This window comes from Paroedura picta, chromosome 2 (genome assembly GCF_049243985.1).
Source record: "Paroedura picta isolate Pp20150507F chromosome 2, Ppicta_v3.0, whole genome shotgun sequence".
Lineage (NCBI taxonomy): Eukaryota > Metazoa > Chordata > Lepidosauria > Squamata > Gekkonidae > Paroedura > Paroedura picta.
Window position 1 is genome coordinate 124,498,610 of NC_135370.1, and position 24,660 is coordinate 124,523,269.

The window sequence follows — 24,660 nt, forward strand, 5'->3', positions numbered from 1 at the left end:
AAAAAACCATGCAATAAAATCAGTTAAAATCCAAAAAATTAATCATTTGAAAATATAAACTGATCACATGCTCCATCGTTTTATCACTCCTAACGTAAGTCAGGTGAACAAGCAATGTCCTATTCTTTAATGTCCATTAGAAGAGCAAGAAAAACACTTCTTTTGCTGGTAGATTTTATTAAATGTTTTAATTGCATTGCACTTTATCAACCATGGCAGATTAGTTCACCTGGAGAAAATGGACTGTATAGCATTATACCCTAAAGAAGTCCCTCCCTAACCTGAAATTGCAAATTGGTACAGAAGGCCATGGCCAGGTATTGACCGGAGTGAATCACAGGGGCTGTATCATGTCAGTATTGTTACACCTACACAGGTCTTATTGGCTTCTGGGCTAAATTCAAGGTACTATACTAGTAGTATAATGCCCTATACATCCTGGGACCAACATACTTTAAGGACTGCTTTATCTCATATGAACCCTTAGAGGCCTGGTTTCAGTTGCCCCGACCACCAAAACTCCCCTTCAGAGATTTGTCTGTCTTCCTCTTTGTTTTTCTGCCAAGAGGAAATATTTGTTTTTTTTGAAGGGGGGGGGGTTCATTGGGCATACCCATTGGCCCTCCTCCCTGATTCCGGTATTATCTGTTTGTGTTTTATTGAATGGATTTTATAATTTTAACTCTTGCTGTTAAGTGTTCAAACGTTTAAATGTGTGCTTCCTTGGGGATGCTGATTCTGTGAAAAGGCAGCATGAAATAAATACGACATAAAAAGGGAGGGGATGAGACCAAAGGATAACAGTATCGTGGGGAAGTGGTCAGTCTGACATCAAAACTCAAGCACTTTGGTAGCACCTCCCCTTCAAATATGATGAATACTTATAGTGCTATTGCAATGTTAATTGTGTCAATGCTTTTGCTGGCAATATCACCGGCAATGACAACACTAGGCAAAGGCGGCAGCAAGAATAGACATGAGATGGATGGACACCATCAAGGAAACTACGACCCTCAGTTTACAAGATCTGAGCAAAGCTGTTAATAATAGGGCATTTTAGAGGACGTTAAGTCATAGAGGTGCCATAAGACAGAAGCAACTTGTCTGGCCCTTAACACACACAACACATAGCAGTAGTGCTAGCACAAAGGTGAACTACAAACAGAGTGGTGTCATCTGAAAAATCCAGTTTGCAAATGATAGCTTGGATCCACGTAAATGCTAGTTTATATCTGTGCACATTAATGTGTGCAATTCATACCATACTGTTCCTCTACATTTCTTTTGGTTAGCCCCCCTCAAGTTCATTTAAAGACAATATAGACCAATGGGACTTTATTCATTTCAGTAGAAATAGTTTACAGAAAGTATAAAGATACTGCTGACAACATCACAAGCACATTACTGTGTCTGCCTACGTAACATCACAATACATGGCAAAGAAATCATCCCCAAGACCTGCCCCTACCCAATCTTCAGAAAAACTACCCCTATGCAGTTCCATCTGGCAAATTAATCTTCTAAGGGAACATAATTGATACAGTGGCTCTCAGGCCACAGGAACTCCTTTCCCAGGGAAGGACCTCCAGAAGACAACTGCACATCAAAAGCACAGGCATGCACACAGAAGAACAGTGCCAAATGGCAGATGGGCACAATGCATGTATGGGCATTTTGTGAGATGCTCCATCAAGCCATTAAAGTACCCAGTTTTATATAACAGATATCTTGCCAGTTTTCTAGAGTATAGACAGGGAACTGCTGCTAGAGATCCAAGAAAGAGACCAAATCTCAAGGTGGAGCAAGTATTTTACAGCAGGAAGATTGCTGCTTGTGTACAGCTACAGAGAAAGCAGTGCTGTGTCATCCCAGAAACAGCATCCCGTTGTCATGATAATTGTATTTTCCCATGAGGAATGAATAAAAACAACCACGGTGTGAGGTGTGAGCAGGTATGAGAACTGGCCCTTGTGGAAGCTACTAGAATGAGAGAACTGGGATTGTAGGAGTCCATGCTAAACAGCTCCTCGAAGGAACAGAACTGACAGATGGGTTGTGGTAAATGGCTTTGAGGAAGGAGGTGCCAAAGAACTCCATGCTAACATCCACAACCGAGAGATGTGAAAACACCAGGTGGCAAAGGTCTAGATCCATATCTTGCATCCATTCTGTTGGGACACCCTTCATTCAAACTGTGGGTCCCCTTGTTTCCAAGCTGTGGGCCAGAAAGGTTCCAGCTTTTTGGCTCTTTGGTGCCTAAAAATGAGCTCTCTTAAATCAAGAATTTTCACAGATCACACAAATCCTGGTTTTACCGACGCACGGCGGCAGTTGGGGCAACCACGTGTCCCATTGGTTTGCAAACACCTGCAATGAAAAAAACAGGAGAGCATATCTTAAGCCAAAGAAGAGCCAAATTGACACAGTTATTTCTTATCAAGGGGGAAGGGCTAATTCTGCTGGAGTAACTGAATGCCTAACAAAGAACGATTAAAAGGAGAACTTTTAAATATTCAGAATTATTGCAGCCACTTAGATAAATACATCTAAACAAGTATACGTCATACAACTGGAAATACTGAAAAGGATTCAAAAGGCAGAACTAGCTGTCTAATTTGGAAAGAGATCTTCCCACTTCACAATCCAGACTGCAGCATGGTACCAAAGGAAAAGATGCTCATGGAACAAATAACTCTTGATTATTCAAGCAAATAATATGATAGGGCATACAAAATATCCCCAATCAGGCCTTGGGGGGGGGGGCAAGCAGGGAGGAACCCAATTTTAAAAAGCTAGAGAGAGGTTTTACTCATGCTCTGGGACGATTAGCTGAATCCTGCCAAGGGAAATATCTAGGAATGCATATCCATGCCATATTCTGTCTCCCCTGCTAGCAGCATGATCTCAGCGAGCCACAACTGAAGTCTCAAAATAGACATCACAATATATAAAATATCCGACTCTCATTTCAAACTAATCAGCTTCTTTGCTTTCATAAGTTTGTTTTTCTATATTGAGACAGTAATGTTTAGTTGAGATGTTGATTGCAGTTTAAAAACAAGCAACTTGGGAGATGCGGCAAGAGACTGCAGGTGTAGTAATACAATGCACAACTTTCAGAAATATATAGTCACCTGGGGCCAACAAAGAATTGCAGGTGCAGGGAGAATAATTTGGATATTTCACATCATACCTCCAAATCTCAGGAGCCTGAGTGTCTGTCCCTCTCTACTGCCAGCCCTTAGTTTAATTGATATGTCCTGGCTGTGAGCATTTCATTTCATCTGGATTATATTTAGTCCTCATTAGAGACATGTCTGAAGGCTTTTCTTTGGTTAATATACAAAGGTACAGATGGCTCACTTTGCCTCTCTTCTTCACTGCAAATCAGTGCCTGCCTCAATGTGGCTGGATATTTGGACCCAGCTTCCGTGCCCTGTGCAGCATGCCTGAACAAGCAGACATCTGCTCCAACCTGGATGGAAGATCCTGAGGCCATTTCCCTAATGCTCAGTGCTCCCTTTTCTCAGCTGTTTAAATTCGTATCTTGATGGCGGTGGTGAAGTCTATCAGTTTCCTTTGAAAGAATTCGAGGGTAGCTGTGTAGGTCTGTAGTAAAACACCTAAACATCAACTCCAGGAGCATCATAGAGACCAACAAGATTTTGGGGGCATGAGATTCTGAGACTCAGAGATCCCTCAGCTCCCTGACAGTCATCTCAGGGCTACATACAACACGATAAACATAATAAAACCATAAAAATATATATAGTTAAAAACTACTAAAAAAGTTAGCAGTATGGTGTTATAAGTTGAGTCATTATCTGATGATCCTCCATAAGAGGGAGGATGTAGGAGGAGAACCTCAAGCAAGTAGAGGAGACCCATAATGTTCTAATTCTTCTGGGTGTAGTGGCCCCCTCAACCATATGCCTGGTGGAATAGCTCCGTCTTACAGGCCCTGCAGAAATCTGCTAGCTCCGTCAGGGCCCTGTTGTTTTCTGGAAGCTTATTCCACCAGGCGGGGGCCAGAGCTGAGAAGGCTCTGGCCATGAGTTAGTTAGACAGGTGGCCCCTTAGATCTTGAAAGCTCCTACCTGAAAAGCTTGTTGGTCTTCTCGGGTGCTATGGATCTGGAATCTAGCAGTTTGCATTGAGTTTTGCTTGCCAGATTATTCAAATGTTTTAGGACCCCCCTTCCCCCATGCTGAATTTAATGTTGCAGAATCTCCCAGCCTTGTTTTGTTTTGCTGTTCCCATTTTCCAAATCTGATACAAGGGAGGCTTTTCATTTCTTAAAAAAATAAACAGACGTGCTCACAGTGTGTTTTTATGAGCTCCCATTACTGAACCATTAGCCAAGCTACCAACCTGTCCACAGAATTGCTTTCATTTCATAAATATTTGCTTTGTTATTTACTACATGTTAAAATTAGCCATGTCAGTAAGGATTGCCAAGATCACTTATCCATGACTTCATCGGCTATTTTCTTTCCAGGGCTGGCATCATAACCCTCCTTGTTTGTAATCACACATCTATGCAACTGTCCTAGTTTCAGTCCATGCGTCTAGAAAACATGATGATGCTTTACCTACCGGCACCTCATTAGCTCTATTCATTTTACAGTGAATGTATGTACAATCTGTGTACAGTAACACTTGATTTTTCTTTATACAAGCTAGAGTAGTTCTTATCTTACAGTCAGCACATATACACCTGAACATGTGTTTGAAGCCCCACATTTACCAGGTGCTAATCCTTGGTTTCATCTGTAAAGAGACCATGTCTGGACTCTTTCTTACAATCAGATGTAATCACATAGAGGTAGGATGTATATGTATTCACTGGTCTCTTCCCATCACTCCCCATCATGTACAGGAGGCTACATGAGTCTCAATCCCAGACAACCTTTGCCCCAAATTACCAAACTACCATAGCAGGAAGATGTAAAACTTGCTCCCTGATAACCTTTGATATCTTCCGTTCTGTGGGAAGAACACTGGATTATTTTTCATCATTGACCTTGCTTCATGTTGGCCCGCTTAAACTCATTACCAACAGCGTTAACAAAAGGCCATTTTAAAAGACTCATACTCAGAGAGACTCTGCACATGCTCAGCTAAACAACTAGAATCTACTGGGCATGTTCTCTTCTACTGTGAGTGACATAAACACCACAGAGAATGTGTTCTGAAACCATTAATGATTTGATTTTGATTTATTGGACTTATTGCTTGCCACTCCCAGCGAACCAGCCTGTGGTGGGTTACAAGACAATTCCAGTACATAAAATCCCAGTAAAATCCCACTAAAAAGCACAAGCAGCACAAACAAACATGGTGGTAAAAATAAAACCCAATCCTATAGCAGTACCCCTGCCAGAAGGGCATCTGTAATGAATCAGCTGGCCACCACCAATTATGTACAAATTGGTGGAGAGTGTCTTCCTTAGGGGAGGGCCCATCCAATCTATACACTGCACTGGCCTCATCCATAGACCTGGTGGAAGAGCTCCGTCTTACAGGCCCTGCAGAATGCCGAAAGCTCCCGCAGGGCCCACAGCTCTTCCAGGAGCTCATTCTACCAGGTCGGGGCCAGGACTGAAAAGGCCCTGGTACTGGTTGAGGCCAGGCAACCTTCTCTGGGGCCAGAGATAAGTGATGGGTCTCACAATACCAAGAAGTTAACTAGTTACTTTCTTCAAGATCGCCCACCTCAGATGACTGAAATTATTGCCAGGTTTCAGTATCTGTCCCTAGTCATACTCCACGACAACTCTTCTTGACTGCTTGAATTTCGATGGCTCATTCTCTTTTATGGATTAAATGTTATTGTCTCTTCAATAAAGGTATTGAATTTGAATTTGTAAGGAATTTTGGGCTCCAGTCAGGAATTTGGAAGACATAACATTGTCTTCTGGAATGATTTTCAGGAGACATGACCACAAAGAAATATTATATCACTAGTATTGCTACAGAACTCCAGCTGTATCCTACCTGGCTTCATTACTTTCTGATTCTATTTTCATACCTTTGGGGATATACTTTCTACCTTTCCTTTTCAGACATTTGCTTTATCCTGTTCCCTTTCAGCCTGCTCTCCAATGCATCCTATTTAGCCCTTACTTCAAATGGAAGACATGGGAGCAGGGCAATGCCTGGAGCTGATGGTTCTTGTCTCCAATGGATTCTCCACACATGCCACAGTAAAGCTCCATTTCTTCAACGCATTCATGAAATTTCACCACATGGTTACGAAGCTCCCGCTGCTGTCCCTTTGTGCGATAGATCCCTTCACACAAGCAGTGGATCTTCAGCAGGCCAAGCTGTTCAGAGAAGAAAGACAAAGGAAGATTCAAGGGAAAAAGAAACAAACTGAGGGCTACTCAGGCTCTCTCAGGACCCACAACAGCAAGAAAACCTAGCAGAGCCTTTTTGCTGCAGTGGTAGACTAGGAACTGGCAGATCAAATTCCGACTTCTCATGAAACTTAATGGATGGTGCTCAGCCACTCATTCTCTCTGCGTCTGACCTAACTTTGAGCGTAGCTGTGAGGATAGAAAGGAGATGGGGAGAACCATGGTCCACTGCTGCGAGGTCATTGAAAGAACAGTGGAATAAAAATACACTAAATACATATTTTTCTGCAATTACGAAGAAACATTTGACGTCAGTACAGAAAACACACCGATCACAATGCCCATATCATCATATTATATAAGAAACAATTTACAAAGACATACATTTGAAAATAAGCTTATTCAGAAGGATCTTAGTGAAATGTATGATGGATTGAAATCTATGGATTTCAATTTGCTTTTTCGTGTGGAGTGAATCCTTTGCAAGTTCACCAGGTTGAATGTGCACTAGGTAAAATGTGGTTTTCTATTCAAACCACAAAGGCATGTTGAGTTTTTTTTTTTTTTTACAGCAAGTACCATTTTAAAGCACTTTGGCCCATGACACAGGGAATGTATGTCCCTGACAGGCCGAGAAACGAAACTGGCCATCTTAGACGAAAATTGAGATGTTGCGCTGGAAGTGCAGTGCTGGTACTTGTAGCAATTAAGTTGCTGCAATTCAGTTTTCTGTAAATGAAAAGGACTGTGATGTTGACAAGAAATGTTGGCCTCTGGGGAGACTTGAGAACTATGGGAATGCCCTTTTTGGAAAAGAATGGAAAGTTTCTTCATGTACAAGATACAGGTTTGAAGTGTGCTTTCAGCTTGCCTACCTTTGTAAAAAGAATAATTTTGAATCTATTATGTGTATGTGTAGGTGCTGTCAAGTTGCTTCTAAATTATGGTGACCCTATGAATCAATGGCCTCCAAGACACTATTAACAGCCTTGCTCTTTCTCTTTTCTGAGCATTGTTGTCTTTTCCAGTGAGTCTTGACTTCTCATAATGTGACTGTAGTATGATAGCCTCCATTTCATCATTTTAGGCTCTAGGGAAGACTTGATGTGATCAAGAACAACTTATTTGACTTTTTGGTGGTCCACAGTATATGTCAAACTCTCCTCTGACACATCATTTCAAATTAACTGCATTATGGTATATTTCTTTTCTCTGTGCTGACTACTCAAGTTTCTTTGAATCCAGTGTCCTGAATCTCTTGTCACAACAAGTGTTATAGTTAGCACATTGAAAGGAGCAGCTAATTCCCATCCCTTTTCAGGAAAGGGTTAATAGTTAGAGCTTGCTTTCTTATAGAACAGTAGTGGTAACACCTGCGGCCTGTCTTATCTCTATGCAAGGTCAGCTCCATTCTGAGGAGAAGTGAGGAGTTGGATTCAGGTGGGAGATTTTGTATTAACAGAAATGGTGCGTGATAATTAAAGCAACACTCTGGTTGGTTGTAGTTGTGGGGCCAGGATGCCTTTAGCCTTTATAACTTTAAGCAGCTCTTAGGCAATGGAACCACCAACTTTCCCTTGGATTGTCGGCATGCCAGGATGACAAATGTGGGGAAATGGCAATTAAAGAACGATATTTTTGTCTCGGTCTAAGTCTTATGCATTACCAGGCTAAAGAGGAGAACTTTATTAGTTAGTTTGTAGGAGTTTGGTGGGGGTTTTTTGTGTGTGGGTAGAGCCTGACAACTGTATCCTGACTAAATTTTGATTTTTTAAAAATAATTTTAATAAATGTTAGTTATATTTTTACAGCATGTGTTATGTGTATTTAACAACTGCTCATCACCAATGAGATGAATCAGCCTTTGAGAGGCATATTTGTGTAAATTTTACAGAACTCTCATACCTGTTGTTCAGGACTGAGAGGTCTCCCTGTGAGACTGGACTGTCGTGGCCCTGGGCCAGTTCTTACACACATTCCACTTTTAAAGCTCATGGCATCTTTGCCTCTTTGTTTCCCTTCACGTACCTCCCTAGTCTTTGCACCAACTCATTAACTGCTGGCCATGCTAGTTCCCCCTGCCTCCAAGACTTTGCCTAAAAAAAAATCTTCTTGGGGCTGGAAGAGTGCACCTCTGACAACTGGAGGTTTGTCCCCTGTAGGTAGAGAGCCAGAACATTCCCAGATCTTGTAAGGAGGAAAACCCACAGCATACTAATTATTTAATCGTGTTCTTGGAAAGAATTTTCCTTTTTCACCAGATAGCAATTCTGATTTACAATCACCACTTGTCCTAAAGAAGTGCAGAAAGATCAAAATAATCATGTTTCCCTCTAGGGTGAAACGAAATAGGCTCCTTTCTCCCTTATCTATTCACTGAGATCGACTCCTCTTCTCTAAGAGTCCTAGAACTTGCACTTTGGTGAGGAGATGAGGGTTCTGTTAGAAATCAATAGCTCTGGCCACCCCTTCCACCCTAACTTCACCTCCTAAGATTCCATTAAACTAATCAATAGTACAGATCTACTGGCATGCGTCCCACCATCCATGGGGCTTTCCTGTTTCCCTCTCCCAGTGGGCTCTCTGAAAATTTTGCTCCAGGTAGAAGCCAATGGACCAGGGGTAGTCAAACTGCGGCCCTCCAGATGTCCATGGATTACAATTCCCATGAGCCCCTGCCAAAATTCGCTGGCAGGGGCTCATGGGAATTGGAGTTCATGGACATCTGGAGGGCTGCAGTTTGACTACCCCTGCAATGGACCATCAAGAACAGCACAGGAAGCTGAGTAGTGGGTTTGCAGTGGGAGGGGGAGAATCAACAGAAATTTTTGTGACCCCCCCTTTCCTGTAGGCATGTGCCATGTAGTTTTTGGAATGACATTCCAAAATGCCATTATAAGATCTAAGATTTTCATGAATGAAGTTTGCAGAACTATTTTTACCTGATTCCCACAGTGCCCTCACCCTTGAAAAGCTGCTGCTGAGGGTGAGAGGACATTCCAGAATATGCAAGAAGGGGAATCAACCGAAGAGTAAGTTTGATGATTGGAGAAAAAGCTGGTGCAAGATTGGGGTAGGATTTTGTCGAACCCTCCCTTCTTGGGGCAGTCTCCTGCACTACCTGGCATATTGTTCTCAAGTATCACCCAGCCCTTCTGCCATGTTATTTTGGGGGAAAGAGAAGGCAGCAAGTAGCTTGAATCCAACACAGTCACTCTTTTCAAGATTTATGGCCTTGAGAATAATTGAGCAAAGCTGTGCTGACCAACTCCTCTCTGCTTCTGTATTATCCATTTCTAACCCAGGTGCTGAAGTGGTGCTTTTTAGCTGTTCCGTGTGGAACTTCTCCTTGGATGCCTTTTTTGTGTGTCTTCAAGTCACAGCTTATGGTGACCCTGTAGGGTTTTCAAGGCAAGAGACCCGCAGAGATGGTTTGCCATTGCCCACCTTCACATCATGGCCCTGGTATTCTTTGGAGGTTTCCCATCCAAATACTAGCCAGGGGCAACCCTGCTTAGCTTCCGAGATCGGATAAGATCCAGCTAACCTGAGCTATCCACGTCAGGGCACGTCACCTGTTGGCCTCATCTTTTCAAAGTATTTTGCTCTGCCCCTTCTTCCTTAAGACATTTCAGAATGCTGGAGCAATTGGGAAGAATTTCTTCCATAGCTGCTGAATAACGATTGAACTATAAATTCAGGTGCAACTTACATTGCATGCTTTGCATTCTTACATTGTATAAGACCATGCTGAGAGTTAAGCTAGTGGTAATGAGGGTTGAGTATGCTGCAGAAGGACAAAACATTGAAAGTAACTGAACATGAATTAAAAGAAAAAAAACAGTGTAAAGGAGAAAAAAACAACAACTGCCCAAGTCCATTAGAAATTCAGTTTTCGGAGGAGGGCATGATTTCCAAATTGCCCCCACAACCATCACTCTGCTTCCCTGTAGATTCTCAACATAACCAGCATTAGGAGAATGTAGATGAGAGAAAGTACCTTGTTTCCCAGACCTTCTGCCAGCTCAAGGGACTTTTCAATGCTTTCCAGTGCCTGGGGAAAACGAAGCAGGTAATAGCATTGCATATTACTGTGATAAGGAAACACACCAATAACTTTATTTCATGCCTCGTTCTTTCATCTTGCATGCCAAGCATACATCGGATCCAGAGGCTTTTGCTTGCAGCATGTGTAAAATACTCAGCCTCCATTAGGGATCTATGGTCACGTCCATCTTTGACACTGGGCCTGCTTCACAGGGTGTAGCTATCGTATGGAGGTGGCTGGAAAAATGTGTCTGGCTTTGGATGCAATGCCATTTTTTGACTACCAGCTCAATGTAGATAATAAACAGCAAACTCTTATTTATTATTTAACATAATAGTATATAACAATAAAAACAAAAAAATCTCATTGTCTCCATATCCCCCAACAATTTACAAAATATGGGCTGGTTTGTGTGTGTTCAACATTTCTGGAGCGATCTTCCTTAGTTCCCAGTGCTGAGAATCCATATTTTCTATACAATTAAAAAAATGTTAACATTGTTCGATTGTGTTACTTTATTGCTTGTATTGTTTTATTACCTAATTTAGAATATAATGTAATATGGTTTTGAATCTGCTGTTAACCGCCCTGAACCAGCAAGCCTGAGAGGGACAATATATAAATTACATTATAAATCGATGCCGGAATACGAGGGACAGCCCTCCAATGGCTGACCTCCTTCCTCCAGGATCGTGGACAGAGGGTTGCAATAGGAGAGAGAACATCAGACCGCCGACAACTGACTTGCAGAGTCCCACAAGGAGCGGTCCTCTCTCCTATCCTATTCAACATCTTCATGCGCCCTCTTGCACAACTGGTAGGAAGTTTGGGCTGGGTTGTCATCAATATGCAGGTGACACCCAGCTCTTCCTCCTGATGGATGGCCGCCCTCCCCCAGAAGCATTAGCCAGCTGCCTAGAAGCAGTGACAGGATGGCTCAAGCAGAATCGTCTGAAGCTCAATCCTTCAAAGACGGAGGTCCTGTGGCTGGGTAGGAAGGGGCCATGTGAGCTCTCTACAGCTCACTCCACCAGGAATCTGGGTGTGATTCTGGACGCTTCCCTCACAATGGAGACCCAGGTTGCAAAGGTAGCGCGGCTGGCATTTTACCATCTCCGCCAAACCAAGCTACTACCTCTCTACCTGGCCCCGGAACACCTAGCCACAGTGATCCATGCGACGGTCACCTCTAGATTGGACTTTTGTAACTTGCTTTATGCAGGCCTGCCCTTAGCCTTGACCTGGAAACTACAGCTGGTCCAAAATGCAGCGGCCAGGATTCTCACAGCGACACCGTGGCCCATCCTCCATCAATTGCAATGGTTGCCAGTTGAATTCCAGATCAGACTAAAGGTTCTGATAATTACCTTCATACACAGTCAGGGCCCAGTCTACCTGAGGGACTGCTCCCTGCCCACGCCCCCAAAAGAGCTCTACGCTCCACCGCCACCAACTGGCTAACGGTCCCTAGCCCTAAAGAAGTCCGCCTGGCCTCGACCAGGGCCACAGCGTTCTCTGTTCTGGCCCCCACCTGGTGGAATGAGCTCCCGGAGGAGACCAGGGCCCTGACGGAGCTTAAACAGTTTTGCCAGGCGTTTGGTTGAGACCAGGCATAACCAACAGCGACTGAAGGGTTCCTGACCCCCTCCCTCTCAGAACTCCACCAGAATGATCTGGACCTGTTTGCACTGTTGCATTGTTTACACTGTTTATATTGTTACAACTATCATTAATGTTATTGTACGGTTATTCATGTTATAGATTGTTTCATGTATTGTTCATATGTTCCATGTTTCATGATTACTCATATGTTCCATGTAAACCGACCTGAGCCTCTGGGGAGGGTGGTATATAAAGAAACAAACAGACAGACAAATAAACAAGCCTGCATGTATGTGCATGTATGTGTTTAGGATAAACAGTCAATGTGTTTGTACTTTACAAATGAAACTGGGGACTGGTATCTGCATAAATGTGGGGTTTCAGTCACACTCTTAGCTGTACATATGTTGAGTATAATGTGTGAATTTCCCAGTGCACGTAAAGAACAATCCAATGAACATGCATTCACCATTGGTCTGTAAAGGTCAGTACTGTCTACTGTGAATGGCAGTAGCTCTCCAGGGTCTTGGGATGAGGTCTTTAGCATCACCTTTGAACTGGTACCTGAGAGGTTCTGCAGGCAAACTGGATGCTCTACCATTGAGCCATCTTTCCCCTTTCCAAAGCATCATCAAGCCATCAGTTCTCATTTCAAAGCACAGATGTCTCAGGGCACTTTTCTGGGCAATGAATATCAGCACACAGGACCAGGCTGATAGGAGGAAGTTTTACTGTTGCTAAAAGATTGCTATGGCTAAATTATCATGTCTATGCAGACCAGATTCAAATTGGAGAGCAACTGAACTTCTTCAAACACTTAATCACTGACCTTGTCTGGTTCCTTTTGAATCACCCAGCACTTGGCCACCCCCAGCAGAACTTGAATCTGTCCCAGTCGGTTTCCAATTTCTGTCATGATACTCATTGAGGAATCATAGCGGGGGAAAGCTGTCTGTGATATTTAGGGGGAGAAAAAAGCTGTCAATTGCTCTTTAAGCCTTACAACCATATCTTCAGAGCACTTCAGAAGTCCTCATCTCATTTCATAATATTGGTGCTTGTTTGCTCTTACCTGTACGTCCATACGGCTGCGATGGATATCAGCAAAGCAGAGTAGACATTGTGCTTGCAAAGGACGATCTCCATGCTGAAGGGCAATCTTCATTGACTCCTAGCAAGGAAGACCTGCAGAGTCAGAATGAGAACTTTTCCCATCACACCCTAGATCCTAGCTGCTCCAGATCCTGCTGTTTGCAACAGGAAGAAAGCTATATGTTCTTTGCTGTCACCCTGATCCCCTGAATATACGGGATGTTCCACCTAATTGTCCAGGCTCCCCTCCAGCAGAGCTGGACTTGCATGCCCCCCAACTGCTCAGGATGTTCAAGAGGGAGACAAAGATCCTGCACTCCAACAAGGTGGTCCGGGAAAGCAGCCAGAGTTGATCAACCCAGGTAAACTGGTGGGAGGACACTGGGACACTTGGGCAACACAAAGACACCCGAGCCCCTCATAGACTGTTGGTGCAAGACAAACGGGCACATCACACAGGGCATAGACTTCTCCTTTCAACAAAGAGACTCCCATCAACTCAGCATGACAGCCAAACCCGCCAAGCTGATGGCCAGGAGCCTGGGCCAGAGAGGGCAGATTGGATTGAAGTGAAGGTTGGAGTGAAGGCAGCGGTCCTGACTGGGGGAACCCAGCCCCACCTGCGCAGCAGCTGGCCACAAATGCTGAGCAATCAGGGAGAGGCCACAGCCAAGTGGGAGACAGGGGGACGCTTTATCATTTTGGAGGGAGGGGAAGTGGGGGGGGCAGCTAGGCAAGAGAAGTGGATAAAACGCAGAAGGCTGTAACAGGAATGGGTCAGGGGCAGAGAAGGCGACAGAGGGATGACAACAGAGGAGAAAGAGAGAGAGACATTGGGAGAACTACCGCAAGAGCCAGAAGGAGAGAGTGCATTGCCAACAAGCTGGAGATGGAGGCAAGGCAAAGTGGGTGGTCAGGGTGGGAGGAGCCTGGCATGGCTGCTGGAGCCCCCAGAGACCTTGAGAACCCCCATACCAACAGACTTACAGGGCTAAGTATTAGCTGGAGCATATTTATGGAGCTACAGCACATGTACTCTTCTCAGGAACCCTTCTCTATCTATTACGCAAAGGCATAACCTCTGCCTCTTCAGTGTCTGACCACCACCACTTGTACCTCACAGCATTCCATAGCATCTGCCAAGTGTCCCAGCTTCCGATAGGCGACTGCCATGTAATATTGACTCATTGCACGATACTTTAGACTCCAGCCCTTTCCATAATCATTCACCAACTCAGCTGCCTTGCACGGAAAGAACAGAGCTTTCTCATAGTCCTTGAAAAGACAGGAGAGAAAAGCAGAGCATGGGGATAAGGCAACATGAATGCTTGCGGTGCAGCAAAAAAACTTGTCATGGAATAGCTATGACTGCAAGCAGACTGAAACTTGGGTACTGCCAGCAGAATCCCCCCAGCTGGCCCAGATTGCAAGGGACATGAGGCTAGTTAGTATATTGCTTGCACAATGGAGGATTGTCTCAAAATTGAGTATATAATTGCCAAATTTATGTGACTATGCGTTTGCTTAACTTTCCCCCAAAGTAGCAGTAAAAATTTCAAGTCTGAGAGCAATTGCAAGAGGTTGTTCAGGTTTACACTTGATGAGGTGTAAACCTCTGAATGTGAATCTGTTTGATTTTCCTCCTCAAAAATTCTGAACAAATAACTTTTCTCCAAAGTAGGGAAACAAGAGTTTGGGTTTCGTTCATGGAATTATATCAAACAATACTTGTTTGGATAACCTTGCATCATTTAGAGGAAGGCATAGCACTATGGATCTTTTACAGCTGATTATTGGTAATGGTTATGGTGGGTTTATGGTCATTCTGTACTGTTTTTACTTTGCGGGCTGCTTCACACAGGTCAGGTAGACAGGATGCACATCTGATCTGAACATATAAATAAAACTGGAAGGAGGAGTTGGGACTCATCGTCTAACTGCCAATCAGGTAGGCTGTCCCATCCCTGATTGGCTGACCGTTCAATGAATGGCCAGTCAGGTAGCATGTCCCGCCCCTGGCCGCATCCCCTTCCAACTCCTTCCATGTAGAAGTACCCCCCCATGTAGAAGTACCCCGCCCAGTAAGGCAGCCAGTGGGAGCTGGGAGGGAGGGCGGAGGACCTGGGACTGCGGGCCTGGTGGCGGGGAGGAAAGAGAGAGGGAGCCTCCACCAGCACTCACCCCTGCCCTGGGAAGCCCCAGCCATGGCCTTGTGAGGCCTTGGCAGGCTGCCTGGGGTGTGGTGGGGAGGGAGTCCCTGCCAGCCCTTCCCTTCTGCCCTGAAAAGGCCTGCTGTGGCCTCTCCAGGATTCAGCAGACCTGCCAGCACTCCCCCCTCACCCTGGACAGGCCCACTGAGGCCTGCAGAGGCTGCAGTGGGCCTGTCCAGGGTGGGAGGGAGAGAGGAGAGGAGTCCCCAGCAGCAATCCCCACAACCCCAAAAAAACCCGCCACAACCTCTCCAGGCTTCGGCGGGCCTGCCCGGGGGGGGGGGGGGAGAAAGCTAATGTTGTATTTTTAAGCACAACAGGTTTTTTTTTTGCTAATGTTCTAAATAAATATATACAGTACAGACTTCATATGCATGAGGGCTCTGATTCAAGCCTTGTATGGGGCAAGCTACCACATAGCCATGGAAAGTGTCTTGGGCACAGCTGAGACTTTCCCCCAATGAAGTCAATAGGTAGATGGTTGGGAACAGATTAAAAGATATTCTTCATTCAAAGAATGGTTAATTTACAGCATTTACAGCCATGGGATGAAGTGATGACCACTAGTTAAATTGTGTTTTTAAAAGCTTTAGGCAGATTAATGGAGCTATTAGCTTCAATCACTTTACAGAACCTCCATCTTCAGAGGCAGCAAAGCATTCAAATAGCTGTGTGTGGACAGGGTGTGACCTGATCCTTGGCCTTCCATAGGCAACTGGTTGGCATCTGTATTAAAAGATGAACTGTGAGCCTTATCCATCATGGCTGCCTTACGTTCTTATGGTAAGTACCATAGTTACTTGCCAAGAAATCACGATCCATGCCTGACATGTTTAAGCACAGACAACACCACCACACAGCTAAGCCATCATGTTGTATCTACAGTTTTGTGATGAGAATAGCTGTGTAAATCAATTCGGGCAAATAAGTATCATCTTTGGGACAGCAATTACTCATACCAAACATTTATTATGATTGCTCTATGTTCCTCTGAGAGGGACAAAACTATCCCCCACATTTAGTGTCTGAGAGAGAACAGATGTTCACAGAAAGTTCCTTCAACCCTGCATGCATGACATGACCACTAATGGATTAGTCTCTAGTTGGAGAGAATGTCCATGCAAAAACATGGTAACATATGGAACTTCTCCTAGAATTCAACCAGGTAACTCTACCTTCAAAGATGCCATGTCATCATTCCTAACTTCTGCAATCTTGACATGTGGTATCCATCATCCTCTGGCCCATACAAAAGAATTACAGAGATTTGGGAGGTTCATGCAGTCTGCATGATTAGTTTTCATAGACTCACTATCAAAGGGTCCTCAGAGAAAAGTATCTTTTTCCAGGGACACTTCTTTCGTGCACACTTGATAGCTATGGTGTTCACATGGCAGTACAATATTTGCATTGGGCCTGAGACATTTGACCAAAACAATTAAAAGCACACACATAAAGCAGGGTTGGTTTTTTCCCTTCCCCACCATTCAGGTTTTCTACCTTATTAGCTGCCCCCTCTCCCCATCGAAGCAGTACCCACCTTGAGGTGTGTGTAGAAATGTCCTAAGCTGCAACAGACACGACACTCGAGCATCTTGTCATCATTGTTGTGTGCGTAGCGCAAGGCCTTTTCAAAACACTCCAGTGCCTTTTGGAAGATGCTGAGGCCAAGGTAGGCATTGCCCATGCTGAGACTGACCTGGCCATTCAGCTGCATGCCCACTGTGGTACCTTGCATGTTCAGGCACGTCTTACAATAGGATATTGTTTTTTGGAATTCACAGAGCTTCTCGTTGCTCCGTGCCAGATTCAGGTAGCTCTCTGTAAGGTAGTCAGGGTCTTCCAGCTCCCGGGCTGTGTCAATCTGTACAACGGCAAACTTTCAGCAGAGAACAGAACATTTATGGAACATTCGCTCTGTTGCTAGAAAACACACTGTGATGCATTCAGTCAAGCTAACCATACACACTTGATATATATTACAAGCCATGGAATAAGGATACAGAGGTTTTCAGGACTAGGCTCCTCTGGTAAAGGAAGCCCAGATGAGATTGTTATAGACTGGGCATCAAGAAGCTTCCTAAAGCACATGCGGTGCACATAGTATAGATCCCGGTTTTACCAATCAGTTGCTGCTCGGAGAGTTTCGTCAGGAAGGGGCTCTCAGGAAAGATCACTAGGCACCTGATACTAGTTTTTTAATAGTGACCATACAGCTAAATGTCCTTCCAACAGCGTGACTGCAGATTTTCTACCCCTGCTCTGTATCTTCTCAAGCTTGTCTCCTCTGAGAATACAATTGTCACATCAGCAATGAATGCTTCATCATTCAGAGAGTGAGTTGTTTTGGATTATTCCCCACTAAATGAAACAGTTTTTAATTCATTAAATAGCTGTCTTTCTCATCAAACAACAATTAGAGCCAACAGCTTCTCTCCAGTGCTCCTCCCCTCTAATCCTGCTACAACTTTTTGGGAAGGGAAAAAAAAAATTGGATGCTTTATGGCAGGAGTAGTCAACCTGTGGTCCTCCAAATGTTCATGGACTACAATTCCCATGAGCCCCTGCCAGCAAATGCCAGCAAATGTAGTCCATGTACATCTGGAAGACCACAGGTTGACTACCCCTGCTTTATGGTGCTACTTCTGGTTTTTAAAATATTTATCTAGGTAAAGGGCAAATGGCTTAAGCTTTAAGATGAAGGGGGAGGGTCAAAAAAGTGCAAAAAAAAATTTGACAGAGGGAGGCCAGGGCTCTTCCATGTGAGAAACAGGGCAGTGGAAAAGGATAGATGGTATAGCAGCGGATGGACTCCCCAATCAAACATAAAGGAAGCAAAACCAAGCCAATGTAATGACTTCTTTGTTTCACCTTCTTCCTGTGTGCTGCCTCATTTCCAGGCAGGAAATTGCTTGCAGTCAAAAGCAGTCCCTGTGACTCATTCCTCACTGCACATCATTAAGAGAGGGATTAATTGCAACTAGAGGCTGATCCCTGGTATCTCATGCACGACAAGCATCCCTGCAGTGCTCCTTTTTCTCATCCTGATCGTTTCGCCTGCAGGCCCTTTCTTTAGGCAGGTGCAACATTGTCCTGTCTAAGCCAATTAGAATTAAAGTGCATGCCAGATCTAAGCAAAGGATGAGACAGTCTTCTGAAAGTCAGAATTTGCCTGTCAATGCAATTTCTGTTTATAAACTGTTTATTTCATAAGGTTCTCCAAACTTAGTACAGACCTCTTAATTTAGACTCTGAAGTATTTAAGACGAGATGCATTTCATTTTCGGCATCTTGACAAAGCATATATTATAGCTGCGGTAATCTTAACTATAATAAATCTTGGCCAGGTTATAATTTCTTTTCTCAAGAGTTAATGTAACCTATTTGTCTAAACTTTGACCATATGGTTTCAATAATGGTCTTGAACATGTGCAGGCAAAATGAGTGCAAAATCCATTCTTTTTTGCTGATTTCTACATTAAACATCATTATTTTCCCAGTCTCCACAGGTTTGATGCTTCTCTTGATACATTCATGGACTAAAAGTGTCGACTTTCTGTTACATGGAATCATATGGTTTGTCCCTTATCTTATGAGATAGAATATTCATTTAGGGCATTTTAATCTTTTTTTTTTTTTAAGCTCCCAGAAGTGCATGACCAACCTTTTCTTGGGATCTGCAAAGGAGAGTTCTGCAATTTACCTAGCAGGCATTTTATTGCTAGACAGCGCTTATTAGGAAATTCATTTGTTTCTGGGCCCAATTCAAGGTGCTGATACTGACCTTTAAATTCCTTTAAGGTTCGGGGCCAGCATACCTTAAGGACCTGTCTTCTCCCATATGAACCCACTGATCTGCTCTAGACATCTTTGGAGGCCCTGATTCTGTGCCCTTTGCCATGCGGGAGTAAACGAGTAAACCAAAGAAAGGGCCTTCATGGTTGTGGCACCAAACTTTGGAGCTCCCTCAATGTTTCCCTCTACTATTGCCTTCTACCAGTGGTCAAAAACTTTTTGTTCTGTTTGGCATAACTCCAATATTATTGGTCTCTACCCTCATTTTGCTGATATGTCTAGATTTTTTAATGAAGCATTTGCGTAGATACTTTTCTATGTTTTTAATGTTGAAATGTTTTAATATTTGATGTTTGCTTCCTAGGGAAGCCTATTTAGGCAGAAAGCTGGCATAAACACGTTTTAATAATTTTTTAAAATTAATAATTAGGTCAAAACTCCCCAACTTTTCTTCCTGTGTTAAAAACAAAACAGATAGCTTCTTTTATCACCTGCTTCACACAGGAAGTCAAACCATGAGGGAACCAAGTCATGATGATTTACTAGGGGAAACTCACCCTACAGGTGCCCACATTCAAAGGTGGCTTCGCAAATGAAGCAGAGCTTAGAACTGAATGCTCTTCTCCCAAGACTACCACTTCAGACTGCATATGGAGAAACTGCACGTTTGAATATTTCCCTCAAAATACAAAGGCTCTGGACACAGGAAATTAGCAGGTCAAGGAGAAGGCTAAACTAGAACCCTGGTGCTTGTTTTTCTTGTGTTAGATGGAGTTTTCTATGTTATGATACAATCCTTTATATACTTCCTTTCAAAGCTTCTTTTTCAAAGCCAATCTCCCTTTGCAACTCGTAATTGTACTTTACTTTTTCATCACAATTATTTCAGCTGCTTTGTACACTCTTATGGCTTGTAATTTAGGCAACCTAGTGCTAAATTAGAACACCCTACTGAGCTGTTTTGATGATGAATTACCAACCACCAGTATGAAAGGGTACCCCATTCAGGGATGTGCAATTTCCTTTCCCATTTCCCACTGTAAAAACTCATTTTCATAGGTATCATTATTTCACATGCTCCTCCCCCATTTCATTTGGTTTTATTCAGTGGGAATGTCTTTTTTCCTGTTCCTTTCCCCTTAATGATACATGCAGCACCAGGCTCTGGCTGCCTTGCTAACATGTAGGACAGTAGGAAGAAAATCTTGGCCTCAGGTGCTGTTTCTGATGTAGAGGCACCACGCCTACTGCACTCTGGGTAACATAGTCCACAGAATGCTCAACAATTCAAAGCTGATACTCTGAGGACTGCATTCCCAATGGCGCGACAGGTGTGGCATAACAGATACATAGGAAGCATTGTTTGTTGGCTTGCTGCCTGCCTGCCTGGCCACCAACACCTTGGAGCTGCATAGTAGAAGCTTCAGCTGCCCAACAAGGGCTACTGGAGAGGGCAAGGAGGGGAAATACCAAGGGTCAGGTTTAATTAGCACAAGCAATACACAAAATTGTTCAATTTTCCGTATTTCCATTAAAGTTCCAAATAAATAAATGGTTCTTCTCAATTCATTTTTTAATGTTTGGGAATGAATGTACTTCCTGAGCCCTATTCTCTACTGCTTTGTGTCAGCACAGGATTTAGCATCCACAGCTTGTTAGGAAGTGCATTTATTCCCAAACATATCAAGAGATAATTTTTTCTTCAGTCATTTTCATAATTTTGCACTGCTAAACCCTTTGCTTCAAAGTTCTTCAAAGCTCAACCGAATATATCCAGCCCTTTTCAGAACATCCATACAATCTTTTTCTTTTAGGATGAAGCCAAGTTCCAAATTTTATTACCTTCAGGGTATCTAAGGCCATTGATTTTGCCTTTCTGTCCAATCCCCAGCATACTTTTCTCACCCTATAAACCTTAACTTTTTTCTATACCTGGAAGTTCTTTTTATCTTTTTCTGCTCGATTAACATAAAGTGGTTATCAATTCTCTCAACTGCAGTGATGCAACAATAGTTTGACTTGTGCTAACCGAAAGAAGTATAGGAGTGCTAAACAGTCCGACCCACACAACTTTAATTTGCAAGCTGGAATGCTTCTAAGCTGCAATATGTGAGAGTGCTCCCCTCTTCCTAGTCCAAGTTGGCCTCCATTCTTACCTCATCCATCTGTGAGTTCCTCAGATGAAGGGCTGCCTCATTCACTGGCTTGCCAGAGGCAAATGTGCTTACTATAAGAAAGACAACACCACTAAACACCTCCGTGTGGATGTCTTACTGTTTGTTTCTCTTCAGCCTTTAATTGAATCTACATGCACACCTATTTAGAGAGTGAATGCTTGAAACCAGAGTAATATCTGCCTCACACATACCACTATAGGCTCCAGTTTGAAAATAACTTGGTCTTTGGTGTTCGAACACCAAGCAAAAATGTATACCCTTGCAGCTGTTATTACTATCCTCTTAGAAGAAGCAAGTTTTTCAGACATTTTATCAGTGGACATGGCTCTTTCTCACCTGTCAATAGCCAAATCAAGATGCACATCAAATCCCAAGCTACTGGTATTGTCTATTAGTACTATGCTAATACTAAGCAGCCTGATGATAACATCCCAACACCCAGTACTGCCTGAACAAGAGCTGGTTTCATAATAGTAATGAATGGTCTGCATGTTGAAGACCCTCGTTCAGATCTGACATCGCTAGCTGGCCTGCACAAGCCATTCTCTCTCTAAAGCTCCCTCCCCATACATTTGCAACACAGAGGTAATAGCCTATGCATTACTGTAAGGATTGCTGAAATAATAAGTTAAACAATTTGCATAATTAGTACTTTGCTAATACTAAGCAACCAGGTGATGATGCACCATTCAGGTGTTTGTTTCATCACTATTTGACTTTTTACTGGACTCTTTACTGGAAAAGAAGTATAAACGTTGGTAAAAAGACAGTCAATTGTTGCATCAGACTATCCAGCAAAGAATAGCTGCATAAGGCAGTGTCTTCCAAACTGTTATAAACCCGGCTGTATTTCACTAATGCAAACAAAACCGAACAACCTTCACAGGAAAATGCTACGGCTAGGACCACACTGCCCCTTACAATCAATACTGCAAATAACCAAGAATATCTGGGTTTGGCAGATAGGGAGCATGATTCAATTAACAAGCAGAGACGACTGGCTGCATTTTGTTTCTGTACTTCTAAACAGAAACTCAGCATATCCAAAGCCCTATTCTTTTCCACCCTCACTCCTATCCTCTCTGTAGTGTAGTGCCCCCTCCCAAAATATGCATTCATTCCAAGATTATGTTACCTTCAGCATATCTTTGTACCTGCCCATTTCTGAGTGAGCAGTGATGAGACATCCCAGAACTCGGAATCTGCCAGCAGCATCCGTGGTCTTTTCCAAAACCCTCAGCCAGACTTGCAGGGCCTTTTCTGTCTGGTTGGACTGGTAGAGTTGGAGTCCTTTCTCTATTTGCTGCTTTGTCTGGTCCTGACCCATCTCTTGTCATCAAGTGCTTCATATACCAACCTACCAGGACAGCAGACACGTGCGTGTCCGTCCAAAACACACACAATAAAATCTGTGTTAAAATAGGAAAACGGATCGCATGGTTAAGAAGCTCAGAGCCACGGGAACCTCCAAAACTTCGGATAGTAGGAATGTCAATAAGGAATGGCAACCAGAAACGACCAAGATCTTAGGCCAGCCATGCTAATCCACTAGGGCTACCATCTTGTCTGCTGCTGTTCCATCAGAGCTTTCAGCAGCCCGAATCCATGAACAAAGGAGTGGAAGAGAGAAAGGGCGACTAGGAAAGAAAGAAAAATCCTAAGTGGCTGGAGTGAAATTCAATCGGAATGGCCACTCCTGGTCCCCTCCCCTCCACTGGTGACAGCTGTGCCCGCCAATCTTGATCACATGACTCTTCTGGAATGTTAGTCTTGGTAACTCCCAAGGTCAGAAAGCAAGCCAGAGCCAGCCGCTTTCCTTCCTTCCTATACTGCTTTTATAAATACACCAGGCAGAGCATCGTCTATTGCTACGGCAATTCTTTCTTATTTCCTTGGGATACTGAATAGACTAAAAGCACCGTGATGCTTGAATAGATTCTAGCTGTGAGATGTACGGCACTTAAGCAAAACAGGAGGGAACTTTGCACATCTTTAGGATATGGAGTACACCTCTTAGAAGCCAGAGCAGACACGCAGAAAGTTTTAACATATCAAATTCTTTTACATGTGATGCAGAGTTAAACTCAAGCCTGCTGAGTATGTGTGAAACAGGGAACTGCTGGCAATTGTAAATAAATATGATTCATAAGTATGCACTCCAATGTATTGCATATTCTATGTTGATTTAAATAGTTATCTAAAAACATTGTTTGTGAAGTGGCCCTAAAACTGGTTGCCAAGTGTGTCATCTGACAAAGTAGGCTCTGTTAGCTCATCACAAAAGATGGAATCTCCTCCTCAGAGAGCTGTAGGGATAAGCCATCTTGATCGAGTGTATGGACAGTGGCAATTCAGACCACTTTGCTTGGTTGTTGTTGTTAAGTGCAAAGTCATGTCCAACCCATCGCAACCCCATGGACAATGATCCTCCAGGCCTTCCTGTCCTCTACCATTCCCCAGAGTCCATTTAAGTTGCACCTACTGCTTCAGTGCATCCAGCCACCTCATTCTGTCATCCCCTTCTTCTTTTGCCCTCAATCGCTCCCAGGGAGTCCTTCCTTCTCATGAGATGGCCAAAGTATTTGAGTTTCATCTTCAGGATCTGGCCTTCTAAGGAGCAGTCAGGCCTGGGACTGACCAGTTTGTTCGCCTTGCAGTCCAAGGGACTCGCAAGAGTCTTCTCCAGCACCAGAGTTCAAAAGCCTCAATTCTTCACTTGGTATGTAAGGTTAAAACACTGGCTCAGTCAACTGAGGAACTGGCAGCACTGCTGAAGTATGCTTGGCCAAGTGCAGCCCTTGCCCACCCCTTCTCCTAGTTTGCCAGCACAACAGCAGCACCACAGGCAGGTACCACATTCCCCCCCCCCGCCTAAAACATTTGCCTGGGCTAAAACATTTGCCTGTCCCAAGGCTAGAAGGAGGGAGGGGGACCCCCTGGTGCTGGAAGCAGGCAGAGCTGAGAAACAATAGACCAATAAGATCCAACACTGGAATGCAATGCAGAACAAACATTTACATGCTGACAAACTAACAAACCCATTGAAAGCAGAAGCAGTGCGGTTCTCCAAATCAAGGTGGTTGTTTTTTTTAAATAACTTGAAATTCTTTACTTGTTCACTATTGATCATTATACCTTTGGTATAATTTCCATAGCCTGTTCACTGGAGTCAACCATATAGGTCTGGGGCCCAGGAGAGAGGAAAAACAAACAGTGTTTTCTCTCCCCACAGGAAAGGAATTCAAAGGGCTCAGCTGCAGCAGTTGGATTGAGAAGGATTCTCACCTCAACACCCACAAAGAGGGAGAAAGGCTACACATAACCACCACACACTATGGCTGATTCATTGTTACTTAAGTTTCTCTTGAGCAGTTGAG

The 24,660-nt window shown here is 43.6% G+C and overlaps 1 protein-coding gene across 4 annotated transcripts; it reads right to left on the reverse strand.

The window, feature by feature from the left end:
- Positions 1-1,094: 1,094 nt before the first annotated feature.
- RAPSN (receptor associated protein of the synapse) lies at positions 1,095-22,994 on the reverse strand. 4 transcript variants are annotated; one of them, XM_077322461.1, is made up of 9 exons: positions 22,419-22,472; positions 21,263-21,333; positions 16,852-17,175; positions 14,218-14,376; positions 13,082-13,180; positions 12,839-12,961; positions 10,360-10,413; positions 6,127-6,326; positions 1,095-2,367 (listed from the first exon to the last, which is right to left on the reverse strand). In XM_077322461.1, exons 1-9 carry the CDS (start codon positions 22,468-22,470, stop codon positions 2,295-2,297), a joined length of 1,155 nt encoding a protein of 384 aa, XP_077178576.1. In that variant the 5' UTR covers positions 22,471-22,472; the 3' UTR covers positions 1,095-2,294. The 4 variants fall into 4 exon arrangements, with proteins under 4 accessions (XP_077178576.1, XP_077178573.1, XP_077178575.1 ...); XM_077322458.1 differs by lacking the exon at positions 21,263-21,333 and having other exon boundaries at positions 1,097-2,367; positions 22,419-22,994; XM_077322460.1 differs by lacking the exon at positions 21,263-21,333 and having other exon boundaries at positions 1,098-2,367; positions 16,852-17,190; positions 22,419-22,634.
- Between the last annotated feature and the right edge of the window lie 1,666 nt (positions 22,995-24,660).